Source organism: Phyllostomus hastatus, unplaced genomic scaffold, assembly GCF_019186645.2.
Source record: "Phyllostomus hastatus isolate PE091 unplaced genomic scaffold, TTU_PhHast_1.1 phas_contig_34, whole genome shotgun sequence".
NCBI lineage: Eukaryota > Metazoa > Chordata > Mammalia > Chiroptera > Phyllostomidae > Phyllostomus > Phyllostomus hastatus.
In genome coordinates, this window is record NW_025333857.1 from 61,243,499 (window position 1) to 61,255,726 (window position 12,228).

The 12,228-nt window shown below is 56.7% G+C and overlaps 1 protein-coding gene across 5 annotated transcripts in view; it reads right to left on the bottom strand.

Moving 5' to 3' along the window:
- Positions 1-12,228, bottom strand: part of WHRN (whirlin) — a 77,666-nt gene that overhangs the window by 44,445 nt on the left and 20,993 nt on the right. For all 5 annotated transcript variants that reach the window (XM_045840765.1, XM_045840764.1, XM_045840763.1 and 2 more), the window contains exon 2: positions 8,296-8,514. In XM_045840765.1, the coding sequence (XP_045696721.1) occupies positions 8,296-8,514 (219 nt within the window). The remainder of the gene's footprint in view (positions 1-8,295; positions 8,515-12,228) is intronic.

Consider the following 12,228-nt stretch of genomic DNA (forward strand, 5'->3'; position numbering starts at 1 on the left):
AGATGACCCAGACACATCCTACTTGTAAGAGTCTCCATCTAGAGGGGCAGCGAGACCAGTAAACAGTGTGGTCAGAGCGTGGTGGGGTGGCTCGGGGACCGTGTGGATACAGAAAAGGGGCAATGGTCCTGACTTGGGGTGGGGGTGGTCAAAGTGGCTTCCCGTATAAAGTGACGTCTGTGATGGGAGCAGAGAGTGAGCAGGAGTCATGAGGCAGGGGCGGGGGCAGGGACAGGGGCAGGGACAGGGGCAGTGGCAGCGGCAGGAGGGGCTTCCCAGGGACACAAGACAGCGGGTGTCACTGCTCTGCCATAGGGGAGCACGCTCCGCTCTCGACGGTGGAGGTGAGTCACTGTAGCCAGAGTGGGGAGTGCCGGGGGCAAGCCGGGGACTTGGGAGGATGGGCAGGGGAGACTGCAGGCAGGTTTGAAGCCTGCGGGAACGTTCAGGTCAAGTGTGCCTTGGATGTGAGAGAGGAATTTATAGAAAAGAAGGGGGGCTAGGACAGCTGAGACCTAGCCCCCAAAGGCAGAAAACACCCCATACAAGTTAAGACCCAGTGACATGCAAAGGACCCAAAGAGAGCCCAATGTGACTGCCCACAGGAGGGGGCGTTGCCCGCAGGCACCAGGGGAGGGCAGATGTCACAGAGTCAGGGAAATTGTCCAACCACCTTTCTGTTTCAGGAAAGTCCTTCACCCACGAGTTCCCCAGGGCTCTGTACCAGCCACTGGGAGAAGCCTTGTACATATATCATCTCACTTCATTGTCTGACCTCCCTGGAGGTCAGGAGGGAGGTGGTCAAGTCCAAAATGGCCTGCGGGGGGCCCAGCTGTGCAACCCTGGACGTGTTACTTAACTGACCTCTCCACGCCCCGGCCTCCTCGCCTGGAGAGTGAGGATGAACCTAGTGTCCGCCTTATGAGGTGACTGTGGAAAGGCTCAAATTCAGAGACAAACGTAGGCTTGTCTCCGGCCCACAGCACCTCTCAATACGTGTTGGCCGTCGTTGGTTCCATCTTGCCCAGGACGAACCCAGACAAGGCCACACGGCCACAGCTGGCTCCCACCGGCTGGCAGACCGACTGCACGTGACAAAACCAGACAAGGCCACATGGCCGCAGACCGGCTGGCAGACCGGCTGGCAGACCGCTGCTGGGAGACAGCCCAGTAGACAGTGGCTCTACGGCGTCTGTTGCTGAGACTGCAGACGCTGCTGCAGGTCAGGGAGCCCTGCCCCCCTCAGTGGGCCAGGGCCAGGTGGTGCTGCCAGTGGAGCGGCCCCAGCCCTGCAAGTCCGGAGCCAGGTCCTCGTCTGCTCCTCAGACCATTAGTGAGAAGGGCACCTGTGTGGCCCGCAGAGCTGTCAGGGCCCCGTGAGGGCTGTCACCCAGAAGTGTCAGAGAGACAGATGTCCTCCTGGAAATAGCAGGCTCTGAGGACATGTGAGGTTGGACACAGGAACACCTAACTGGCCAGTCCCCATGACCTGCCCCTCTCTGCCCCAGTACAGAGCCAGCTCCAGGGCTGGGACAGGTTTGAGGTGACCTGGGTTCAAGGCCCCCCACCCCAGTCCCTCATCACACGCAGGTCTGTGTATCTGGGAGGTGGCAGTGCAGTGGTGACATGGGCACGCTCTGGGGCCCGACCGTCAAAGTTCAGCCTTGGCAGTGACACGTCCCCTGTCCAGGCCCCAGCTTTTTCATGGGGAAAACAATCACACCCGCTGCACTGGGTTGTTGCGGGGGATGAACAGGTCCATGTACTGGGAGCATTTAGAATCCCGCCTGGCTGAGGTGCTCAGAAAACGCTGGCTACTGCTCTCATCTTCCAAATGGCCCTCTCGGGCAAGCCACTGGGCTAAGCTTGTGCAAGTAAGATCTGGAAAGAGAGAGGTTTTCGTCTCAGAGATAATGAACCTGGGCTGCTTCACTGGATGGGAAGGGTCACTCAGGTGTGAGCGATCACTCGGCTCCATCCAAATGCTCACCGAGCCCCAAGTGGGTGCCCAGCCCAGATTCAGAGGAGACTCTAACCAGGTCCCTGTCCTCAGAAGAGCCCTAGGGCTGGAGTGTTGGGTACTGAGGGCTCACAGCGGGAGTCCCCCCCTGCCGCCCTGAGGTCAACCCCTTCCCGGAGCAGCTCCCATCCAATGACGGGAGAGGGGAGAAAGCCTGAGCCTGCCTCAACCCAGGACAACTCGGCAAGGCCGCCCCAGCTCCAGAGCACCGTGAGACTGGCCGAGGCCTCTGCAGCGAGGGCATCACAGCCCACCCGCCCCTCTGCCCAGGCCTGCACCCCGACACATTTACCAGCACGATCCCAGGGCAGCACTGGGCTGCTGTAACACACGCCCACGAACTTGGGGGCTTCCAAGAACACAGAGTTATTACCTTCGAGTTCTGAAGGCCGGAAGTCTGCAGTGGTTCTGCAGGACTGCATTCCTTCCAGAGGCTGTCAGGGAGGAGAAACCCCTTCCCAGCTCCTAGAGGCCACCTGCTTTCTTTGGCTGGTGGGCCCTTCCTCCAGCTCCTCAGCCGGGGGGGGGGGTATATTCCGACCTGTCCCCAGCACCACATCGCCTCTTTCTGACTCTGATACTCCTGCCTTCTTCTTCTGAGGACACTTGGGATCCCACTGGGCTCACACGACAATCCAGAAGAACCTCCTGACCTAAAGATCCTTTACGCAATCACATCTGCAGAGTCCCTTGTGCCGCGGAAGGTGACATCTGCACAAGCTCCAGGAAGTAGGAGGAGACGGGCGTCGCTGGGGAGTCACTGTGTCAACCCAGGCCCTTTCCTATAAACCTCTGCCAGGGAGCTCTCGGTCTCAGAGCCCATTCCTGGGAGTCTGACCTCGGGTAGGGCCTTCTGGGAATATGACCTCGGAATCCTGAAGGCAGAGGGGGTCAGCCAGGGCGAGGGGAGGGCAAAAGCTCAGAAGCTGGACAGTGCACAGACCCCTGAGGTCACCGGAGGATTCTGTTTGTAGGGAGCACAGCAGGGAAGGTGAGGAAGAGACAAGATTAGCCTATGTGGGGGGCTGTGAGCCAGGCCGAGAAGCCTGGGCTTTAAACAGGGGGTCAGAGAGGCTCAGATTGGGATTTTGGAAAGACTACTGGGGAGGGGAAACAGCACAGAGGGCTGAATTCCGGAGACCCTTTGGGAGAGGGTATGCGCCTTAAGACAGTGGTAGGGGGACTGAGGCAGGACTCGGAGCAGGGGGACAGGCTGAGGACAGAGCAGCCAGGTCCCGCCTGGACCCCACCCTCCCGGGAAGAACAGCGCCCCTCTTCCACGCTGTGCCTTTAGGGCGTGGAACCAGCCCAACTCCAGCCCTGCTCACTGGGCGGCCTGGGGCTGGTTCCCTGCCCCTACTTTACCCTACCCTACTCTCACCGGGTCCCTCCAGCTCCTGGACAGAGATTCTGGGGGAAGAGGCCCCAGAGGAGCCCAGGAACACACAGAGGACAGCAAGCCATCTACGGCAGCCCCTCTGAATACTAAAGATGGAAACGCACCTCCCGCCCCCCTGCCACCTCCCCATAAATCCTTTGCATGGGAATAAAACAGAGTCTTTATCACAGAACTGTAATAACAGCCCCATCAACCACAGAGTAATCTGCCTCAATCACTTGCTGCAAATGCAACCAGCATTTGGTCAGAAAGAAAATTCACCGATGGGAAAGGGCATGAAGGAGAGGCAGCCCGGTGCTGCCAAAAGAATACCAGTTGCCAATAATATGAATGTAGTCATTGTAACTCACTAAACTAATTGGTCACTCTATGTGTTTCTTAAACCCAGGCACTGGGCTCAGCACTTCACATGCATTCATTACCTCATTTAATCCTCTCTCCACTCCTATGGGGTTTTCTTATTTCCCCCATTTTCTGGATGAGAAAACTGAGGCTGGAGGGATGAAAGGATGTGGCCAAGGTCACAGGGCCAAGAGCTAGCAGAGGCCTGGCATTTAACCAGGCACCACACTGACTCCTGAGGCCTGAGTTCAAATTCTGCTTCTGCCCCGCAGTCCTCAGCAACCATGGGGCAAAGCCTACGACTTCTCTGACCTTCAGTTTCCCCACCAGCGAAATTCTCACGGAAAACCTATAAGGAGCAGGCATGGCCAGCCCCCTTTCTGCCTTGCCCCAGAACCCCAATCCTGCCCAGGAAGCTTTATGAGCAACCCCAGAAGATGACGTCAATCAGCATTTTGGGGCAAAAAGATACGAAAGCTACCTAGCACCTAGTTGGCATTCAATAAATGATGGTTGTCACTGGAATTAATTACTATGTCCCAGGCACTGTGCTCTGTGCTTATGCACGATCATTAATCCTTGAAACAGCCCCACGTGGCTGCAGTGACCGTCCCCAAATCAAGGAGAGGGAAGCTTAAGTGGCTCACCCAAGGTTAAGTGACTCTCTCAAGGTCACACGGTCAGAAGGTTCTACAACCAGGTGTGGTACTGTGATTTATAACCAGAAATATGTACATTTGGTCTTCATTCCCCTTCCTAGCACAGAGCTCCTCACACCCTTGTGAACCCCTGAGTGGCAAGAGCAGCAGGAGCATCTCGTGCTAATGAGGTGACTCCGGGTGGGGGTGGGCTCCTGCGCGGCTCCTGCGTGGAGAGTGGTCACCGGGAAGATCAAGCCGTGATTAGAAGCTTAGAATCTTCACCTCCCCCCATCCACTCTCCAGAGAGGGGAGAGGGGCTGGAAGGGGAGTTAATAATTGATCGCGCCTACATGAGGAAGCCCCTATAAACCTCCCCACGCGTGGGCTTCAGAGAGCTTCTGGGTTGGCGGACACGTGAAGGGAAAGGGAGAGCGGCTCACCTGGAGAGGGCGTGGATGCCTGTGCCCCTCCCCACACACTTGCCCTGTGCATCTCTTCCACCTGGAGGTTCAGCTGTTTCCTTTGTCGTATCTTTTTATAACGAACTGGTAAACAGTATGTAAACTGAGTTCTGTGAGTTGTTTAGCCAATCAACTGAACTCAAGGAGGGGCTCACGAGAACCTCCAAGTTATAGCCTCTACAATTCTGCCAAGAACAGTGTGTCCAAGGGTCTTATCAAACAGGACTTTGACTCAAACTCAGCAAATATATGTTGAGCCTCTACCATGTGCTGGCTGGTTGGCAACGTGTTTCCATTTTCATTCATTCATGCATTCAGTACTCGCTGAGTGCCTATGCCTTGCCAGGCACTAATCCAGGCATGCTGGGTGTACCAGGGCACAGAACCATGATCCTGACCACCACGGAGCTTGCACAGTGGTGGGGAGAATCAGCCCTATCATGGTCTCCACTTTACAGAAGATGGGATTGAAGTTCAGAGAGGTTACATAACTGTGCAAGGGCACACAGCCAGCAAATGGTGGAGCAAGGATTTGAACCCAGGCAGCCTGGCTCCAGGGTCCTACCCTCCCTGCCACACTGACACTACCCCATTTACCGCTCCCCGCCCACAGCAATGCGGTCCTGGTTTTATCACAGCCCACAGAGGAAGGGGGTTAGCACAGAAGGGGACACTGGAGCCATGAGCACCCTGCACCCGGGCCCTCTGATCCTCTGTGGCCATGATGGTGTCTTGCGAGCAGACGGGTCTGACTCGCACAGAGCCGCGTGTTCTTCCCCTCCCTCCGTGCCTTCCTTCAGCCTCCCGATGGTTCCCGCCCTTCAGCGTGGAGAAAAGCACCTCACCGGAAGGGCTGCAAAACCAGAGCCAACTCTGGAGCACAGCTGAGGGAGTTGCCAGGGGAATTTCATCACGTGGGCGATTTTTACGTCGCTATGGCTCTGAAAACCCATTTCCCTAGGAGCTGTGTCCCCCTGGGGCTGTGTTGGGATTGTTGAAGTCTGGCAGGGGACGTCCATCTGGGGGTCTGGCCACAGCTAGCTGGAACATTAAGGAGATGAGACCAGTCCACTGGACAGAAGAGAGTCAGGCCCAGGGAGCCCCAGGGAGGGCTTGTGGCCCTTCTCAACAGGCAAATGGGGGCTTCCATGTTGTATCAGCCAGAGGAGGAATAGGGCGGTGCGGGGAGGGCAGAAGCTCCAGTCTGGTGCTGTGCTATCTGGGAAGGCTTCCCTGGTGCGGTCTAGGCTATTTCCTGCCTGGTGAGGTATGTGGGTCCTTCCCGGAGCACAGTTCCCTAAGCCTCTGCCCTCTGCATCACTGCATAAATCACCCCAAGACTCCCAGAGGTCACCTTACCTCTTCCCAACCCTCGCATCTACCCCAATTCCAGGGACAGAGTCCTTTTTGCTAAGCCTCGAAGATGTCATGCTTGCTCATACCACAGGGCCTTTGCAACATGCTGTGCTTGCTGCCTGGGACTGTCAGCCCCCAGCACATGGTGGCTCGGAAGTCATCTCCTCAGAGCAGTGCCTCCCTCCCCATCACTCTCTGTCCCATCTCCTGATCGCACTTGTCCCATCAGTCTTCACCACTGTCATGATTTTGCTCACTTATGCTCATTTTGGGATTGTTGTCTCACTCCTCCCGTGACCTCCAAACTCAGTGGAGGCTTCCCCAGAGCAGGGCCCCATCTTTTGGGTCCACATCTCTATTGCCACCTCCCGTGACAGCATCAGGCACTCCGGGCACTCGCTCAGTAAGCACAGGGCGCCTCGCTGAACGGGCCCTAGCTGCTGAATGGGCCCTAGCTGCTGAATGCTCTCTGAGTCTCGGATCCACCCTCTGTACGATGTGGATGAGGACACCTGCCTGCAGGGCGGCCGTGAGGGTTTGGGAAGATGCTGCAAGCACAGAGTCCAGCACCTCGGCCAGCTCTCCATCCACCATAATTACTGCTCTGAGACCATGCCCTACACTAGGGAAGGGGCTCGAAGAGAAGATCGAGCAAGCCCTCTGCCCAGCCCTGGAAGGCCGGCCTTGACAATGAGTCAATGCCACAGGCCTTGCTGCTTTCTCAAGACTGGTGGGGCAAGGGCGCGAGCCCCCACCAGCCCTGCCTACCCTGAGGAAGCCCAGGGGACCCAGGGTGCAGACCAACTGGCTACCCTGCTGCCCCCGCCTCCCCCTCCCCGCCGCCTGGCACAGAAGCTGCTGCCATCTTCGCCTCATCCTGCATATTGACGTTTGAGCACAAAGAACACAAACACATTAAATAAATGTTACGGTCTTATCGACAGGAAAGGAAAACCGAGAAAGTCTCCAGAGGGAAGGCGCTTGGCCCAGACCTCTGAGCTGTGTGGCCTCCAGGCTGTCAGTGCCAAGATCCTAAAAGACCAGAGAGCTGTTTGCAGGAATGACATGCTTGGTCCCAGGAGCGACCAGGGGGCACAATGCAAATGGCCCCTAGACCGCAGCCCAAAACTCAACCAGGGGGACCATCTGTCAGCCCTTTCCCCAATATTTTAAGAAAGGGTCACATCTGGGGAAAGGACGGCTCTGTGGGGGGCATCTGTGGATGCCCCTACTCCTCCTCTTCTTCAGGTTACAAAATCCCGACCACCCCCTCCTCCACCAGCTACAGCCTTGATGGTTTTGTCAATCAAAGTGCCCAGCCCTCCCCGCCAGCCAATCAGATGCACTTTCCTGGGATAAGACTCTTGAGGGGAAGGATGCAGAGAAAAAGGGAGGAGATCACTTTCATCTGGAGAGTGCACCCTGAGAGTTGCTTGGCTTCAATTCTGGGACTGCCAATACCGTGCTAGTAAATCCTCACTTTGTGGAGGTGACCAGGACCTGTTTCTCTTCCTTAGAGCCCGAGACCAGCACCGCAAAGGCCCAGAGCGCATGAAGTCCCGGCAGCTGAGAGTGGCTAGGTGCCTGGGTCCGGACTGCTGGGAAGTTAAATCATTTCTAGTTTAAAGAGAAGCGCTGAGCTCTCTCTCTTCCCCTTTCCACTCTAGGGGCCAGAGGAGGGCCTGGCGTGGCCCAGCTTCAGCCATCAAGGGGGGGCAATTTCCTAGAGGATGGTAGTGGAGGGAATCCAGGTCCCAGAATAAGGTGTGGAACAGGGCTGCCCACCAGCTAACACTGCCCCGCCCCCATTCCACTATGACAGGGAGAGATATCTTGTTTGAGTCACAGTCTCTGGGCTCTTTGGCTGCAGCACCTTAGCCTGAATTGTAATATAGGCTGCACAGATCAAAAGAAAAAACAGAGCCCCGAGAGAACCACGCCTCTTCTTCTTTCCAGCCTCTGAGAAGCTTCCCTGCTCTGGGTCTGGCAAAAAGAAAGAGGTCTCAGGGGCCAGCCTCCCTCGCCAGCCCTCTGCCTCTGGTCGGGGCCTGCCGAGGCCAAAGCCCAGCAGCTCACCTTCTTCTCATCTCCGCCTTGCAGGAGGTGCAGGGTGCTCCTCCGGTCACCCTCACGCTGCCTCAGGGCGCTGCCGTGGAGCTGGGGCAGGCCCGAGGGCGGGGAGATGCTGCGGCCCTGCGGGTCCACCCAGGTGTAGATGTGGTTGGTGACGTAGCCCCCGGGCACGCGCCCCGCTGAGTACACGGAGAGGACCAGCTTCTTGGAGCCCTTGAGAGCCTAGAAAGAGGGGGGACACCGGGTTAGCAGGAAGGGGAGCAGTGAAGGACCCCCTCCCATGACCCAGAACTTGCATCCTCTCAGGACCCATTCACAGAGGAGAAGGTTAGTGCCTAAACCCCTTTCCTTTTCTAGCCTTCAGTTTTGTCCTGTGGACCTGAGGACATCTGTCCCACCCTCATCCTGAAGTGGTCCAGACACAAGAAACAAGGTCTCTTGGCGTATCTGCGCAGAAAAGAGCTAACGGAGCGGGCCCGAGACGGCATCCCTGGGCAGGTCGGCGTGGCTGGCAGCGGGGAACTTGTACTGGGAGTGTCCCCATTGTCCCCTCACTGACAAGGGCTCACTGTGCCCAGGCTACCTGGAGGTCTGAAAGGTGGGCTCGGGCAGAAGGTCCCTACGTGACCAGCCCCCAGTGAAACCCATGGCGCCGGGTCTCTAGTGAGCGTTGCCGGTGGACAACAACCCCGTGCAGGGGAATTAAGCGCATCCCGTGCGGTGGCGCTGGGAGAGGACCGGAAGCGTGTGCCTGGTCTCCCGCAGCCTGTGCCCACGCACCCGTTCCCTGCGCTCATTTTGCTGCGCATCCGTCCACCGTAATAAACCTCAGCTGCAGGTACGAGTATCTGCTGAACCTGGGGGCCCTTCTAGCGTCACCGAATCTGGGGTGGTCCTGGCAACCCCAATAAAACACCAGACAAGACTGATGCAATATAAAAACACTGATAATAACAGTAGCTTAACATTTACAAATGGCTTGTAGGTGTCAGGCATGCTGCCCCTGGCCTGCCTTATCTTCTGGAACCCAGTCTTGTGGGGAAGGAAATCCCGTTCTTCAGATGAAGAGATGGAGGGAAGTCACCTGTCCACGCAGCTAGTAAGGAGTTCCTTTCCCACAGCAACTAATTTTGAGGGTAGATACCACCTCTAGTCTAAATGTTCCAGTGTGGAGACAGACCAACCACAGGCGCAGGTAAGGCCAGACCCTGTGCCCTGGGTGGAAACGGAGGTTGGCCGTATTGCTTTCTCTTGCAGCGGTAGCTGAAATGAAGTGTTTCCCGCCCCCCAGAGAAAGTCATTTAGCACCAGGACCAGCAGCAAACACTCCCCGAAACCGGGTACCATTTGAGCAAATGACAGTCCCTACACATGTGAAAATTCTTGCTGCCGTTAAAAACACATTCTAAAATCATTACACAGAGCTGGCAATGCCAAGGCTATGTGATCTATTTTAATGTTAAGTAAGGTCAAAAGGCTATAAATCATGCCCTACAGTACGATCTCAGTTATGGAAAAAGAAAAGTCACACGGGGACAAAAAAACCAAACCAAACCGAGGAATGGTGCACCAGGCTGCCCGCATTGCTTCCTCCACATGGCAGCATTTGGGGTGATTATTATTTTGTTCCTCCTGTCTGTCAATATTTTCCAAATGTTCCAGAATGAGAGTGTATTGCTTTCAGAAAACAACACTACGCCTCAAAGTGGGGGGGGGGGGCGGACGACTCAGCTCTCTGGTCCCTCCCCACTTGCCGGAATCCCGAGCATACTTTATTCTACTGACGCCCCAAGAGTCTTGACAGGCAAGTGGGGCCAAGAGCAGAGCTTTCAAGGACAATGGGGAGCCCTGGCTGGATGTGAGGAGGACACCCTGACATCTGGACCTCTCCTGGAAGAGGGAGAGTGAGCGGCGAGGCGCCGGGCCCCGCGATGCCACAGTTAAATGCTAGTCCCCAGTAGAGGAATAATGAGAGGATGGCGGCTCTCCAAAATCCTGGTTTTAAAAAAAGCTTTATGAGAAGATGAGCAGGGAAAGATGTACAGTGTTCTTTTAGCATTCCCTGGGACTCCCGGACAGACAGCTGGGAAAATTATAATCTCTGTTAAAAGTCTGAGATGCAGGCGGGAGGAAGCCGGAGACCAGGTGAGCTTCTCTGGAGCAAAGTGGGAAGTGGGTCTCGACCACAAGGAGCATCAGCGGCAGCCTCTGAGGTCACCAAGCCCTCGAAGTCTCCCTGCCCGCCGTTCCCTGCCCACTGCTCCCTCCTCCCTCCTCCACGAGGACGCTGCCGGCTGCTCAGTGCTGTTCCCACTGGTCTGCCTCTTCTCGGCTTCTCACCCGGACGGACGGTGAGTCTGAGCCCCACGGTTCACTCGATGAGCGCGGACTGAGGGCGCATTGTGTGCCAGGCCCGGAGAGAACAAAGTGGGCATGTCCTCATGGCACTCACCGCCCGGTGAGAGACAAGGCTTCCCCCGGCACACAGTAGGTCCTCACAAAAGGCTGGTTGGCCTGACTGGGTGAGAAAGTAAGTCTGTGACCCCCACAGAAACCCCAACACCCACAGGCATCGCCCTGCAGACCCCCTCCGCCCCTGATCTGGAAGGCTGCGGCGCTAGAACTGGGAGCAGAGCGTGCAAGGGGAAAGAACGCCGACTGTGGATTCAGGGAGAACTAGACTTAAGTCGCTTCTGCCACTTGGTAGTGCCGAGTCCTCCGGCCAGCCGCTCCCGAGCTCAAAGCAGCACACGTGAAAGGAGAACCCTTCTCGGGGCGGTGTGGATTAAACAACACTGTGTGGGGGAGGTCCAGGGCCTGTGTGCACAGCAGGAGCTCGGCAAGTGGCAGAGCCCACTCCCCTCTCTTCCCTGGCGTGTTCACCTTGAGAAGGGAAACCAGGTGTAGGAAAGCTATGTCCAAGGAGTTAAAACGAGAATGAAACCAAGGCGTGGGGCATGATTTGTATTCTCTATTGCTGGCAATAGTGGAATTCTCTTGGTCAGTTCTATAAATAGGCAGGCAACAACCTTGAGAACGAGAGGAGGTTAATGCCTTTGTTGAGAACGCCACAGAGGGCTGGCGCCAGAGAGGGCGCGGGAGGTCACTGAGTCTCCCACGAGCTGCCTGGCCCCAGTATCTTACAGAAGGGGGCCCCAGAAACCCGAAATGGGAAGGACAGAGAGGGTACAGCTATGAGAGGCACAGCCAAGGGCACAGGAGGCCAGCCCTGGGCCAGTCCCTGCACCCCCCCACCCACTCTGCACCCGTTTCCCCATTGCAAGCCTGTGGAACCAGAACATCTGAGGCTCACCCAGACTTCAACCATTCCGGAACCTCTGATGTTGGTTTTGGGGGGGGTGGGGAATAATGTGGGCATTCAGTGGGTCTTGAAAGAAAGAATATCATCACCCACTGCCACCTTCTTTATTTTTCTGGTAAAACTAAAGAGAAACAAGATTCCTGGAACAGGCTCTCGGAACACGGTCTCGGTGCAGTGGCCTTTTGAAGGCCGTGGAAGGGCTCCAACCCCTCAGAACCGTGCATGTCCTCTGGGTGCGGCGGGGAGGTGGGGCTGGTCTCAGGAGTCGGCTTGTGCCTTCTGACCGGCCTCCTGTCTCCGTATTTACAGACGACGCCTTGCTTACTTTAAAGGGCGTCACTCAACAGAGGAGATAATTCCTAAAAAGAGCTGGCTACTGCATTCTCCTCGGGCAACCCTCCCACCAGCTTTCCACACCCACACCCACGTCCACCTCGATCCCTGAGGCTCAGGCCATTGGGGATCCCGTGGTCCTCGCTCACAGTAAGGCGCATCGTCCTCAGAAGGACTAGCGGCCTCGCTCACCAGAGCGAGCCTCTGCAGCAAGCAGCCTCAGGCAGCAGGGCAACCAGGGAGAGCTCTGGCTGAGATGCAGCGACACAGACATGTCCCCG